Source organism: Macaca mulatta, chromosome 4 (genome assembly GCF_049350105.2).
Source record: "Macaca mulatta isolate MMU2019108-1 chromosome 4, T2T-MMU8v2.0, whole genome shotgun sequence".
Taxonomy (NCBI): domain Eukaryota; kingdom Metazoa; phylum Chordata; class Mammalia; order Primates; family Cercopithecidae; genus Macaca; species Macaca mulatta.
The window spans coordinates 181,487,949-181,503,516 of NC_133409.1; the positions used below are offsets into that span (position 1 = coordinate 181,487,949).

At 43.6% G+C, this 15,568-nt stretch overlaps 1 protein-coding gene across 4 annotated transcripts in view; it reads left to right on the forward strand.

The window, feature by feature from the left end:
* The window catches only part of GMDS (GDP-mannose 4,6-dehydratase), a 629,179-nt gene that overhangs the window by 500,353 nt on the left and 113,258 nt on the right, over window positions 1-15,568 (forward strand). For all 4 annotated transcript variants that reach the window (NM_001266789.1, XM_077998638.1, XM_077998636.1 and 1 more), the window contains 1 exon segment: window positions 14,660-14,756. In NM_001266789.1, coding sequence (NP_001253718.1) covers window positions 14,660-14,756 — 97 coding nt within the window.

Consider the following 15,568-nt stretch of genomic DNA (forward strand, 5'->3'; position numbering starts at 1 on the left):
TGCCCAGCTAAGTTTTGTATTCTTAGTAGGGATGGGGTTTCACCACGTTGACCAGGCTAGTCTTGAACTCCTGACCTCAGGTGATCCGCCTGCCTTGGCCTCCTAAAGTGCTAGGATTACAGGCATGAGCCACCACGCCCAGCCAAAATCCTGTCATTTGTGACAACATGGATGAATCTAGAGGACATCATGTTAAGTGAAATAAGCCAGACACAGAATGACAAATACTTTAGATATCACTCCTGTGAAATCTAAAGAAAGATGATAGAGAAACAGAGAGTAGAACAGTGCTTACCAAAAACTGAGTAAGGGAGAGGTGGAAAGAGGCTGAGGAGAGGGTGGCAAATGGGTACAAAGTAACTATAAGATAGGAGAAGTAAGTTCTGGTGTTCTGTTGTACAATAGGGTGACTAAGGTTAACAATACCTATTGTATATGTCAAAGTAGCTAGAAGAGAGAATTTTTAATGTTGTCACCAGAAAGAAACATGTGCATGAGCTGATAGATACACTAACTACCCTGACTAGATCATTATACAACCTATACATGTATCAGAATATCAAAATGTACCCCATAAATGTGCACAATTATAATGTGTCAATTAAAATTTTGAAAACAAAAATAAGAACACTCAGAAAAAAGAGATACAATTATTTTGTGAACATTTTGTCTCAATATGCTTCCAATTTTATGAAAAAATATTGACAATTCATGGCCAAAAGTTAAATAAATTTGTTTTGCATAAAACCTTTGTGCAGGAAACTAGTGACATTAATTATAGAAAATTAAAAATGAGAAAGCAAAAATAAGATCTTCAAATTTTACGTATAACATGGGGAATTGGAAAACAGCATAAAGATAAGAAGCAAGAAGATATAAAATAATCTTTGAAGTGTAATTTGGTCATGTTTATTCTTCTGGCCTTCTATTTTATTTTTTAAAGAAGATACCTCATTTTTCCAAAAAAAAATGGCCTTATTCTTTTGTGGACTTAAAAATGCATTGTTGGATTGATTATGTTTGGGACTGAGGTTTTTTATGCCTTTCAAATATACAGTTTATTATGTTGCTTCTAAGTAACCCTCCCCCTTTTTTTTTTTAAGAGATGGAGTCTCACTCTGTCACCCAGGCTGGAGTGCAGTGGCGTGATCTCGGCTCACTACAACCTCCGCCTCCTGGGTTCCAGTGATTCTGCTGCCTTGGCCTCCCAAGTAGCTGGGATTACAGGCGTGCACCACCACGCCCATCTAATTTTTGTATTTTTAGTAGAGACGGGGTTTTACTATATTGGCCAGGCTCGTCTCAAACTCCTGACCTCAAGTGATCCATCCACCTCGGCCTCCCAAAGTGTTGGGATTACAGGCATGAGCCAGCGCACCCAGCCCAAAAATTTTAATTAAAATGTATAGTTTAGCAGAAATTAGTATCTGCCACTCTCATTAATTACTTTTTTAAAACAACTCTCAAATATAGTTTAACAAATTTATATTGTATATATGAATAACACAGATTATACTTAAACAAGTTTAATGAGAAAAATAAGATGTAAGCATAACGTCTTATTCTTTAAAAACTATGTGCTCTTTTGTTTGTATTCTCTATAGGAATCGAACATGACATTTTATTATTAGGAGTGTCCTGTTATGCTCCAAAAGTTGCAAAGGATGATACACATGAATTATTTTTTAAATGTGTGAAGTATCTGTTCTAATAAAACAAAGGCTTAAGCATACTGAAAGTATTTAGTAATATATTAGGAAAGGGAGAAAAGTGAATGGACTTTTCCAGCAGTCAGAGTTCTTTTGTTTTTCAGGAACTGAAACTGAACTCAGAGTAGCCTTAGGTACCTGGTGCTCCTTCAGGGCCCCTCTGCTCCTTGGCTCCAGTGCTCCTGGATGTTGCCTCCATCCCTCAGCTGCTCCCCATGGCAGAGGGCAGTCTAGACTGCCTTTCTGGTTCACAGCCTCTCACAGTCAAAGAGGAATAGAACCTGTAAGAACAATCCCCTTAAAAACTCCTGAGGAAGGACCGTGGCTGGCCCTGTGCGGGTCCTGCAGTTATCCCTAGACCTGTCGCTGTGGCCAGTGTGGGACTGGATCCCAGGCCTTGGCCTGTTTTCAGGGTGTGAGGATCCTGGGATGAGCGGCCCCACTGACAGTCCACTGTTTGAATGCAGGGGAGCAGGGTCTTCCCCTACAGCCGGATGCCATTGCCGAAGAACAGCAGGATGTGGTCCAAGGCAGACAGAGACAGCCCATGCTCACCACGGCACACAGGAGTGGTTAGGGCGAGCCTGGAAGCATGCCAGGAGACGCGTCCCTATTCTGTTTAATTTCCAGGGCTGGGGCACTATTGCACTGAGAAGGAAACTGAGGCACAGTGCAGTTCAGTGCTCTCCCCAGGTCACATAGCGTGGGAGTAGCAGAACCAGGGTCTGAAATGAGTATTTTGTGACCCAAGACGCCCCTCTTTTCTTTATATGCACTTTTTATCCTTCTTGTTCATATGCTGTCAAAAAAAACTTTGTGATAGGATATTTGCAGTGAACACAGACCCAGGTCTTCATGCCTGTGGGCATCGGCTCATTCCCAGCTTATCCTCAGTGCTCTCAACAGCTGAGGGTGCTCTGTAAATACGTAATCAAGCACAAGTGGACGTCCCAAAAGCCAGTTTATCCAGAAAGTCCTCCCGGAAATGCAGTCACCCTGATTTCTACAGATTTCATGGTTAGCATTATTCCCTCTCACATGGTGGGGGCGGCTTGAGGGAAACCACCATGCTTCCTCCCTAGAGGCCTGTTGGAGCTGTCCAGCTAAGGATGAGGAGGACCTGCATTCAGCCGAGAACATGGAGAGGGAGAGGAGCGATTGATTTGAGTCTTAGAATTGGCAGGATTTGGTGAACAGCCAGATGTAGAGGGTGAAGGAGAGCCAAGGTCTCTAGTTTCATTAGCATTGCCATTAATTAAGCTTTCTGCTTGCTCGTAGTTCTACCTGTTGTACTTTGTGTGCTTGTCTCATATCACATGAGGCTATACCATATCAGACACACCACTCAGTATCTGGAACATTCTCACTTTTGCTATTCTCAGATCTCCTGTCTCTTCCCATTTTTGCTATCATTTTTAAAATTTATCTGTTGTAATGTTCACCGAAAAGGCTTCACACGTGTTGCCATCTGTATATTTAGAATCGACACAGATATTTCTTCTTGACCTTTGACATCACTTGAGTAATTTGAATAATTTTTGTTTTGCATTTGTTAGAAAATAGCACATTAATTTGAGTTTGGGTTGGTAGAAGATATCCAGGGAAGCAGATCAGTACCACTTGCAGTCCTGATAAAATTTAAGGTAACGTTTTAAATTCTTAGGCAGTCATTTGTATTGAGAAAGGCAGCCTTATGACAACTGCTTTCTTGTAAGAGCATCACTGTGTGTGTGTGTGTGTGTGAGTGTGTGTATGTGTGTGTGTGTGTGAGTGTGTGAGTGTGTGTGAGTGTGTGTGTGGTGTGTGCGAGTGTGTGTGGAGCACATTGCATTGTTGGGGCTCTTTTTAGTGCTGTGTTTTGTTTTTCCTTTCACATCAACTTACCACTAAGTATGTAGTGTGAAAAGGAAACACTTTTCTCCTACAATTAAAATGATAGTAGGATAACCCAAACAGGCAAATACTTGTCTAATTTCCTGTCATTAATCTTGTTAAATTTGGAGAGGAGAGTTGTAAGAGTACCCTACAACCAGGTGAGAACCAACATCTGCTGCTTGCTGTTGTGGGGGAGTGGGTAATGTTTCAGACATGGAAATTGTTATTGTAGCCTGTGGTACTGAATTTACATTTTCAGTAAAAGTAACAAGGGCAACATTGTTACACATCAGAAAAGAAACCCATTTCTAAGGTCCTCCTGGCAGAGGTAACAAGCTGTTTTGTGCTCATGCACATTTCTCCCTTCATTTGACACTGTTTCCTGATGGATGGGATTTCTGGACCCTGGGTCCTGAGCTGAAGCCTCTGGAGGCCGATCTTAAAGACAGCGCCTGAGAAGAAAGGCCTGGCTGCAGGTTCCGGGGGGTGGATAGAGCATCCCTGCGGCCAGGGTAGCTACTGTAAGGCATTCCTCGGGAATTTGCAGAGCCTGGGACTGTCAGACTCACTGTGGGAGAGCACATCCCTCCACTCAGTCAGTTGTGGGTGATGAACAGAACTCTCACGTGAGGAGCCGTACTTCTAAAGGTTCTATGTAGGGGCAAAGTCGGGAGAAGGAAATTCGCTGCAGCTCTGTATTCTTCCCTAACCTTTCAATGTGCTGTGTTTAGACCAGCCACCTTTGATCCCTGAGATAGATTGAACTCCCACCTCAGCAGCTGGCCGAAGCTTCCTTTGATGTCCATGCTGTGACCAGGTTGAGTAAAACCTGTGACACTGAATGATGGAAATATAACTCATCTTCATTCATCATCACTCAAAATCCCCATTAGAGCTGGAAAAAGCAGTCATGCTGAGAAAACGTGCCTAGAGAACCCTGAGAACTTTCTGGAGAGACTCTAAAGGGACTCAGGCCTTCAAGAGTATTCACGTTATATTCAGTCATCATAAAGAGGTTGGACTTTTCATATAAGCTTCAGGTTACCATTTAAATGAGGTCTCCTTCACTTTTTCCTCTTGCTTTCTTCTTCTCTGTCTCTCTACCTCCCTCCTGGAAATGTGAATCCTACTATCATTTATAGTTCTGAACTTCTAAGATGGTTAGATTTTTAACCCTTAAAAAACAAAATACTACAACATAAGGTGATGTGTGCCTTTGTTGGAGCAAGAGACTTGAATTATTGGCACCTGCAAGATCTAATTTGAGCCCTGATGTCATGCTGGGCTGTGGGTCTGAGGCAACCCTCATTCCATTTCATAGTCAGTTGATGCAATTCACTAGGTTGCGGGCCCATTTTCATTCTTAACTAAGGGTCTGTTAGATCCTCAAAATAGCTGCTGCCTTCATGAGTACGTAAACAGCTGCCACAGTACCTCACACCTCTTAGATGCTCTATTCTTAACTAAGGGTCTGTTAGATCCTCAAAATAGCTGCTGCCTTCATGAGTATGTAAACAGCTGCCCCAGCACCTCACACCTCTCAGATGCTCTACACATGTGTTATTTGCTCATCTAATTTCCTCTCAATGCCAAACTAATCAAAGAGAATTGAAAGAGATTTCCTAGCCCTGGAGAAATACAGACTCTAATTGGGTGTCAATTAATAAGAACACATTATTTACAAATATCTGTGCAAATATGAAGACATTCTGCAGATTTATTCTATCAATCCTGAAGTAATAGCCTCACAATCATGATTGGAGTTACGTCTTCAGAAAGTTAGATGTAAGCTGGTCCTCGTCCAGATTGGGAGATATGGATGATAGGAAGGAGGAAGACATTCCAGTGGGTGGCAGGGCATGGGAAAAGGCATGGAGGCAGGTGCTAGTGCACTGTGTGTGGGCGCTGGGCAAGCTGATGAGCGAGGGTGGACCAGCCCGGCCACACTGGGCTCGTCAGATCCCTGCTCCTACAGTCCGTCTGCTTCCCCTGGCCACTTCCCACTCATTCTTCAGGTCTTAGCTGAGGCATCCTCCCTCTGACCAACACCCTCCCTCCACCTAGTCTGTGCTAGGTGCCTACATCCTGGCTCTGACAGCACCCTGGCTCTCTGCCATCGTTCCCTCACAAGACTGTGGTGGCCATAGACTGCAGGCTCCTTAAACACAGAGACGTGTCTGGCTTCCACATACCCGTGTCCTTAGCAACTGGCTTAGCTTACTGGCTGGCACCTAGTGGGTGCGTGCTGAAGATTTGTGGGGGTGGGAGGAAGGGAGATGGATAGACACAGTTGTGTAGGTGAAAGCGGTACAGATGCAGATGGCCCAGAACAGTGGCTGCAACTCTGGGGGTGCTTGGGTACTGGTCCTTTGGGCACTGCCTACTTACTGTGGCCCTGCAGGAAGGCCTCTGTCAGTTTTGCTTTCCCCCATACAGCAGAAGCTCCATCCTTATCCATTGGGGGTGGCTAATATGCCCCAGTTGGGTAAATATAAATGAAGCAGGCAGCTAGAGCACATTTAATGAGCTGTGCAAGGTAGCGTGGACACGCTGAGGCTCATTGAAATGCTAGCTCTGTATCAGAATATCCTTTCACTGTCATTTTCACAGCTGAGGAGAGCCATCTCTGGTCTTGTCTTTTTATTATCATTATTATTATTTGATCTCTTGAGCTACCCTCAGCAGGCACCACCTCACAAGGCTTTTTCCGTTGAGTTCGTCTTCCTAGTCTGACTTCCTAGGGATGAAGCTTAAGAAAAGACTGAGAGGAGAGCCTCCCTATTAAGTAATTTCTCAGTCCTACTGCTAAAAAGAAGACAGCAAGGGAAGTATTGACCAGTTGACCACTCTTCCTGAAAGTAATGTTTGAGGAGGTCTCCCCACAAAAATGGCTATGCCCTTTTGAGAGGGTACCGCACCTTTTCGGGTCAGACCATGTGAAACGGGTGTTGTCTGGGCCCAGGGTGGGGCAGCCCAAGAGCCTGGCTTGGCAGCCTTGGCTCCAGCAGCCCTTCCCCATGTGCCATCTGTAAATTGTTCAGCCCTGCAAACTTCTGTTCCTCCACTTATACACTGCAGATGATGCTACTCGTCTGCCTCTTGGCGCATGAATTCAGCAAGTAACATTCATAAGGGCCCCATGATAGAGAAATCACAGAATAGATGCAGGCGTTAATCTTAAGAAGTGCCTTCTGCATGAACAGCTGTATAATGGATTTAAATTTCACATTTTTTGTTGTAGATGGTTATTCCTTAACTACAGCATAACAGCTGGGCTTGGTACTGCCGGAAGCCCCTTACTTAGAATAATTATCAGAAATAAATTGGAAGAATTCTAGGCATGGATGGAGGCTAACCGGCCTCCATTTCAGTAGCAATGCAAGAGGCCATACACAGCTAAGGTTCTCTTAGATCCAGGGTCCACCCTTTAGACTCGTGCTGTATTTTAAATGTTAGAGTGGGTCTGTGATTAAAACAGTGGTCCCCAAGCATAAAAATGGCACCCGCCCTCACTTCGCCTGTCCCACTAGCAGGTCGCCCTGATGCCCCTTGGAAGGGTGCCTCCTCCTGGCCTATGGCCTCAGCCCTTCTGCCTGCTCAAGAGGTTCAGGCTGCCACTCAGCCTCCGCACTCAGCCCTGGCCCTCTTTCTTTTATTAGACAGAGTCTCACTCTGTCACCCTGGCACCCTGGCTGGAGTGCAGTAGCACGATCTCGGCTCACTGCAACCTCTGCCTCCCAGGTTCAAGCAATCCTCCCACCTCTGCCTCCCAAGTAGTTGGACAACAGGTGCACACCAGCAAGCCCAGCTAATTTTCCTATTTAGAGACCTAACATGGTTTCACCATGTTGCCCTGGCTGGTCTCAAGCTCCTGGTCTCAAGTGATCCGCCTGCCTCGGCTTCCCAAAGTGCTGGGATTACAGGTGTGAGCCACTGCATCTGGCCTCTGGCCCTCCTTTGAGGCTCCCTCTCATCTTTTACAGATGCCCCTTCAGAATTGGGGTCCCTCTAGTCACTGCCTGGCCTCTCTTCCCCTGCTCTGCCAAAAGGCATCAAGGAGCCACCTCCACACACAGCCTCACCCCATCCACTCAGCTCCCGACACCCTATCCAAGTAGCTTTCTCTGATGTGCCCAGGGCCCTGCTCGAGTCCCTGCATCCTGCTGACATCTGCCCATCATCACAGTTTGGCAGTGCTGACCGCCCTCCTCCCTGGGCTGCTCAGGTCGCATACTTCACCTTGGCTTGCCTCTTCCCAGGGTTGCCTGCTCCGTCTTCTCTGCAGATTTCACCTGCCCACCCTGTTAGTGGCTTTTGTGGTGATGCAGGATCTGGAATGTTGATGGTGCCAAAGACGTCAGCCCCTTCCCATCCAGAAGCAGGGTGACAGATGAATCCTGTGAGGAAGTGCTGGGTCTGTAGTGGAGCTAGTGGGACAGAATACCCCTTCCGGGGACAGAGCTCAGGCTGGGCTGTGCTGAGGCCCATCTTCTTCGTTCCAGACTCGCTTTCTCTGCAACGTAGAGGGGCCTGTGGGGTGGGGGTTAGTCACTCACACTCTGCTACTTACAAAGCTCACATTTATAATTCTTTTTTCCCTTCTTTATTAGATGTTTTTGTCCAGTTACCCCAGCACCCTAGTCCTCTAATCGTTGTACGGGAGTTCTCACAAATCCCTGCTGTCTCCTACCCTCCGCTTCCTCCCTGCCCATTGCCCTGGCTAGGCCCATCTGCTGGGGAATGTTCTGTGCTCCGCTGTTTGGGGTGCTCTGTGGGCCTTTTCCAACATACAGAAATGTTTGTTGTTCTGCTGCGGTATACTGTCTTATTTAAAGATAAATATTTGTTTCTGGAAATTCTATTGTCCTGTGTTACAATTACTTTGGCATTTATCTCCATGTTTCCAAATACCATGTCGTTACTGATTTTTCCCTTCTAGGCTTTATCTGTTGGCTTCCTCTTATTCAAAACAAGAGTTCTGCTCTCTTTTTCTCCCCATGACCCATCCCTCCATTCTCTTAATACTCAATTGTTATATTGTAATTTTGGAGTCAAGTCAATATTTACTGTTACATTACCATGACTGATGAATGCTATTCATTCCAGTAAACCACATTTATTTTATTTTATTTTATTTTTTTGAGACGGAGCCTCACTCTCACCAGGCTGGAATGCAATGGCCCGATCTGGGCTCACTGCAACCTGTGCCTCCGGGCTTCAAGCGATTCTTCTGCCTCAGCCTCCCAAGTAGCTGGGACTACAGGCGCCCGCCACCACACCTGGCTCATTTTTTGTATTTTTAGTAGAGACAGGGTTTCATCATGTTGGCCAGGATGGTCTTGAACTCCAGACCTTGTGATCTGCCCGCGTTGGCCTCCCAAAGTGCTGGGATTACAGGCGTGAGCCACCGCGCCCGGCCTATTTTATCTTTTATGTATAATTGTCATTTGTTTACCGTAGAGCTAACAGATGCCTTCTTTCTCTGTTCTATTCATTTTCTATGTACTTATCACTAACTTTACCCCATACTCTGCCCCAGCTGTGCCAATCACCTCTCTAGGCTCTCAGACCCCTGGTTGGGCTGTCAGTCACATCTTCCTGAGGCAGCCCTGGAGCCTCTGACCTGACCGCATGTGGACTGGCCCGAAGGTCAAACCCTGCTGTGTCCCTTCATGCTCCTCTGGGGGCTCTCTTAGCTGCTGTCCTACACTGAGCCCCTGTTTCCTGACATCTTACTCAAGACTGCTTGGTTTGGTAAAGCAAAATCATAATTAGTTTCCTGAGAAGGATGCATGGGAAACAAATACTTTGTGACAAAATATACCTGAAAATATCTTTAGTCCAATCTCGAAATTAACGATGTTGCTGGTATATATTTCTAGATTGGAATAATTTTTCTTCAGAACTTTGAAGGTGTTACTCCATTGCCTATTAATTTGCAGTATCACCATGGGAAACCAAGAGCCATTCTGACTCCCAGTCCCGTCTGTCCCCTGTGGAAAGTGGTTCAGACCTTCTCTTGGTCCCAGTGGTGTGGAACTTGATCTGAGGTGGGTCTAGACCCATTCATTATTGGGGGACACCCTTTCGGTGTAGAAATGCATGTGCCTCTGCTTTGATCAATATTCTTGATTTGTTTTAAGAGAGTTATTTGCTCTGCTCCATTTTTTCTGTACTCTCTTTCTGGAAATCCTATTATACTGACTGCCCTGAGGCACTCCAATGTTCTTATCTTCCTTCTTCTGGTCTTTCATATCTACATATTTTTGCTCTACTTTCTGGGAGATTTCTTCAACTCCCAGAAGATACTCTCAGGTATCTTCGAAATCTTCTCTTGAGTTATAAATTTCTGTTTTTTGTTTTCAACTTCTAAAATCCTGTGTTTCAAATCGTTTCTTTTTATGTAGTATCCTGTTCTTGTTTGTTTGATATCTTTCCTGATCTGTCTGAGGATATTAAAGGTGGTATATGTGGAGATTTTCTTGTTTTATTTTGTTTTTAATTCTCTTCCCCCTGCTTGTTCTGTTTCCTCCAAGTTGCTTTTTTCCAGTTTGTTCGTTTTGATTTCTATTTTTTATATATGTGATTTTCCTTATATATTTCCTGTCTCATAATACTTGGTTTTCTGCTTCTTTAAAAGTCGGGTGCCTAAAAAGCTACTTGTAAGTTTTGAGAGCATAGTGAGAGCTTGTTGGCTATTTTATTATAAGAGGACTTGATAAGGCCTTTTAGTTGGAGAATCTCTGATGCCCAGAGGAGCCTCCCCAGTGTCCTCATTGGAAGGAAATAGGCCTGACTGCCAGCCCACAGAGAGCTGGGTGGTGGGTCTCAGTATTCACCATGCATACAGTCACCTAATTTCCTCTGTCTTCAGCATGGTGACCCACTCTTCACTGAGCCCATAGCCTTCAGTCCAGCCACCTCTTACCTCAGGGAGGGTGAGGCAGTGAGCGGCCAAGCAGTGCGGAATCGGGGAGGGGATCGAGCCCCAGACTGCTGCCTACGGAGACTTGCAATCAGGCCTCACTTCCTGAGCATTTGGAGACTTCTGCAAGTGTAAATTGGGGCCATTCTCAGCTCTCCCACTGTTGGTTTAGGAGACTTTTCTAGGGCTTCTGCTAAGTCCTTTAACACTCATCCATCTGCTTTCCAGCTTCCAGAATTTGGTTTCTCACATCTCTTTCCCGCCCTCTTAGCTCATGTGAGTTTATTCCTTTTTGAAAGGTTTCTGGGGAAGGAGCAAAAGTGTGTGAAAACCACCATCTTTATCCAGAAGCTAATGCTTCCTCCAGGCCTGCCTTATGGCACTGACTAAATTTTAGCTGCTGCAGCTTCCTACTTCCATACCCTAATTAAATAGCCTAATTAAATAAATCAGAATAATTCCTGAGCGCTTTTATGATATTTGGGTCACTAGAAGGAGTGTGTTGCCCCCCCACACTTAGGTCTAATAGCCCCAAACTTGACTCATGATCACTACAAGGAGTGTGTTGCCACCCCCCACCCCCACCCCAATGCGCGCGCACACGCACGCGCACGCACACACACACGCGCGCACACACACACACACACACACACACACTTAGGTCTAATAGCCCCAAACTTGACTCATGTGGCTGACTTTGCTTTTGTTGTTCCTTCAAAGGAATGCCGAGTTGAGTGGATTTTAATAGTGCTTTATCTTGCCTTATTGTCCTTGATTCTGTTATTCTTCAGTGCTTTCTATTGCTATTTAATGCTTATTAGGAGGCAACAATTTATTTTAAAAATTGAATTATACAGGATCCGTGCTTGGTGAGCCGTTGATCTGAATTAGTGGGTAGTAATTCTTGTTAATTAACCGAATTCTCTCCTCTCTGTCAAGCCACCATCATTTCATTAACATTGCAGCTCTGCTTTGAGTCATAACGTTACTTGTTAGGACATGTTGGCTGTTACCTTTTACTTGTTAATACAAGTGTTTCATGTTTTGTCGTAACTGAATGTTTTTTGGCACTTGGCGGAAACTTTTGCTTACTGCCCTCATTCAGACCTGGTGCAAATTAGAAAGTGGTTTTTGCCAACTCAATTCAGCTTTGAGCCATTTCCTGATTACATTTGCTTATTCAATGTAGCTATATTAATTGTAGAGGGCAATGCCATGCCCTTGGAGACTGTTTTGACTGTAGACAGCATTTGCAAGATGAAAGTTCAGCAGACAGCGTTCAGACAATGGCAAAAAGTCGTGCAAGGGAGCTGGTGCCTGTTGAGCGCCAAAGTAGCACCAGACCCAAGTCTGACTTTCAGGCTGTATTTAATAAACCCCTTAGAGAGGGAGTGTTTCTCCTTCAGCCTTTTCGCATTTCAGCTAGTGTTACAAATCCCAAATGTTAGTCTATGACCAGCAAAGCAATCAAAGAGAATCAGTAGTAGACACTAAAATTCAAGTGGTCTAGCCGTGCAGGCCGCTGCTATAAACAGGAATTAAATGCTTTCCTTCAGCTGAGGGTGAGGCGATACCATTAACCTGATCGGCCAAAGCAGGAGTGGGCAGCTGTGGCCTGTGGGCCAAATCCCAGCTGAGGCCCTTTTTTTTTTTTTTTTAACTGTCCTGGAGGTAAGGACAGGTTTTACAGTTTTAAAGGGTGGTTAAAAAAAAAAAGAAGAAGAAAGTAAAGAGGAAGAAAAATAAGAGGAAGAAGAAGAAACAAAAAAAGGAGGAGGAAAAAGGAAAAATATGTAACAGAGACTGTATGTGATCTGTAAAACTTTAAGTATTTACTATCTGGCTCGTCACAGAAACAGTTTATAGACCCCACTGAAGTCTAAAGCCCCCTCAGGCGGGGCCTCAGTCCTCTCCTGACTCACATGCTCCCTCCCAAATCAAGAAAACTCTCTCCACCTCTTTACCAAGGCTCTGTTGGTTTAAAGATGTGTGTGTGCTTGTGTGTGGTTTTTAAAAAATTGAATTATAAATGGATTTGAATCACCAGTCCTCATGTTTGTGGCATTTGAGATTTACCAGTGGAAGAACAGTGCAATATTTATGTGCACATAAGTCAGCATGGCCAATCACAGACCAAATACCCAGCTACAAATGAAAAATCAATCAGCAGAACTGTAAATGGTATTTCTGTTACAACTCTTTGACTTGGTTGGAGATACGATCATGCAAGTATCTGCTGAACTTGTTTCTCTTTGCAAAGTATGAAATGTGAGCAAAAATATTTAAAACATGCCTGTGAAATACAAATATACTTTCATCTACTGAAAGCCTAACCAAAATTTAAAAAAAAAAAAAAGTTCTACTTAAATAATTAACTTTAGAATTAGATAGTTAATTTTTTAAAAAATCGTGACTTAACCAATTGTCCTCCCTTCCTGTGGATATCAGCTAAGATTTGGTCTTTATCCACAGGAGATGTATGAGGGTCATCATTCCTTTAGGTTATGTTTTAAAACACTTTGAATCTCCATGCTCCAAAACATCCACTTAACGTTTCCTGGTGAATTTTCCAAAAACTTCGCTCTGATACTACCTGCCAATCCCCTTGCTTTGAAATTCTTAGACCTACATGACCTGCCAAACGATCTAGTCAACATTAAGAAAGAAATGAAAACAAATTACCAAACATCCCTTTTTGTGTTAATAATCAATATAAAAGTCACGGGGAAATGACCGGTTGTACAGTTGTATATTATTCAACATATTGTGCTATATAATTCTCTGCGCTACAGGACAATTTTCATATTTGCCTTGAGTCCATTGGTAAATTCAGCACACTAACAAACTGATTATTCCTCCAACAGTGAAATATCTCCCCTTTGCTACCAGAACATTCAGGTGATTCATCAGAAATAAGGCTTATGAGGCCAGTTCATGTCTTTAATTCTCAACCTATTCCAAAATGTAACTGGGATCAACATTTAATGTTCATTTTCAGTGGTGCCTGTGGCTTACATAGTCAAGTAACTAATTTTGTCTTCCCCATGGTGGCTCTGACCCAGACAGCACCCAGAATTGTCCTGTGTCCACAGGATTCATCTCCAGCTCATAATGCAAACCAGTTCTAATGATAAACGGTAAAGTCAAACATGCCATACTTGTTCATTTCTTTTCTTTCTTTGCCAAATAGTTCATATGTAAAAATAAATAACCCAAATTGTATGCTATTATAGAAATCCAGAGGTTACCATTAAGCGAGTGGCTTGATTTATAAAAATAAGAACATAAAATGGATAAGTAGAATTTTAGCGAGAAGGTAATCTCGAAGCATATGAGCTCATGCTGCATAGTGTGGACTTGGGGAGTCGCTCCTGGGATCCTTCCTGCTGTCAACCGTGGATGTTCAGGGAAGGAAACTTGTGTGCAAACAGTATCCTAGCTAGGTCAGAGGAGGTTGTAGGAAAGTAATATTGATATACCCTCTCTCAGCAGGAAACGAACAATTAGTTGTGTTCTTTTTGGAGGTTTAATCATCTGAGACTTATTAAGGGGGCCCACCATTGACTGGGAAGAGCAGGAGAACTTGTATCTGATCCAGGGATGCTTTGAATGGTTAATTAGGTTATGGAACTTATTCCCAAATGGAATGCGTCAACTTAACATTGAATATCCCTAAAACTACAAAAGAAAGAAAAGAAAAAAGGGGGAGGACAAAAGACATTAATTAATTTATAATTAATCTAATTAATTTATAATATTTAATTTAATTAATTTATAATAATTGATTCATTTAATTAATTTATTTATAATAATTAATGACCAAGAATAGTCTAGAAAAATATAAAATCTTTGAAATCCCAAAAGTTGCCCAATTTTCTGGCTAATCTGTTCATTTCTAAAGCCTCACTTCTGAATTCATCATGATTTTCTTAAAAAGAAGAGGAAAAAACCCTGCCCTTTCAAAACAGATCTAGAGCAGTTTGAAAGTCCCCGTTGCTTTAATAATCAAGTTGGGCATCAGCCTGTGCCGCTGCAGTTAATGAGCTTAAGCGCTCCTGCAGGGAGCGGGCTGGGGCGTCCCAAGGTGCTACAGCATGGCCAAATGTTCCCGAGCAGTTAGGAGCTGACTCGGTGTTTGTCTTCTTTACAGGTGGGAAGGAAAGAATGAAAATGAAGTGGGCAGATGTAAAGAGACCGGCAAAGTTCACGTGACTGTGGATCTCAAGTACTACCGGCCAACTGAAGTGGTAAGGACTCTGGCCACCCAGTGCATGGCCACATTTGGCTGGCTGACTGGGAAAATGTACTCATGGAATGCCTGCTGCCAGCCTTTGGAGCTGTCAGTTCAGCTCCCTGGCATCCTTCAGCGTGCATTTCCAAAATCAGAAAACAATGAATTCAACTTAAGATTATCATTCTCACCACAAACTTCACTGCTCTATAAAGGAAAACAAGAGTTAAACCCATCAAAAGAAATCTTTGATTTCAGAAATGGAATTTCACATCACAAGTAGATCTCGTCATGTTGGTCTTCTATTCTAATGGCTGGTCCCTGATAGCCTACAGGATGCCTGACTTAGCAACACCCTCCCAGACCTGCAGGACATCTGGGGCCTGGAGGGCCTGCTCGCCTCTCCAGCTGTGTTAGTGTCTGTGTCTGTGTACTCATACACAAGTACACACTTGCACACTACACCATAAATGGTTTCCCCTGCATTTTTTAAGACTCAGGTCAGGTACCACCCTGTCCATGAAGCCTTTCCTGGCCAATACATCAGTACTGCTGAAATTCCTTCCCACTCCTTTCTTTGCATCCGCATTATATGCTATACCTAATTCTATTATAGTACCTATTATAACTCACTATAATCTAATCATTTGTTTACATATCTGTTTCTCTTTACCAAATTGTGAACTCTTTGAGGATAGGGACTTTAAAAAAATATCTTAAGGCCAGGCATGGTGGCTTACGCCTGTAATCCCAGCACTTTGGAAGGCAGAGGCAGGCAGATCACCTGAGGTCAGGAGTTCAAGACCAGCCTGACCAACATGGTAAAAC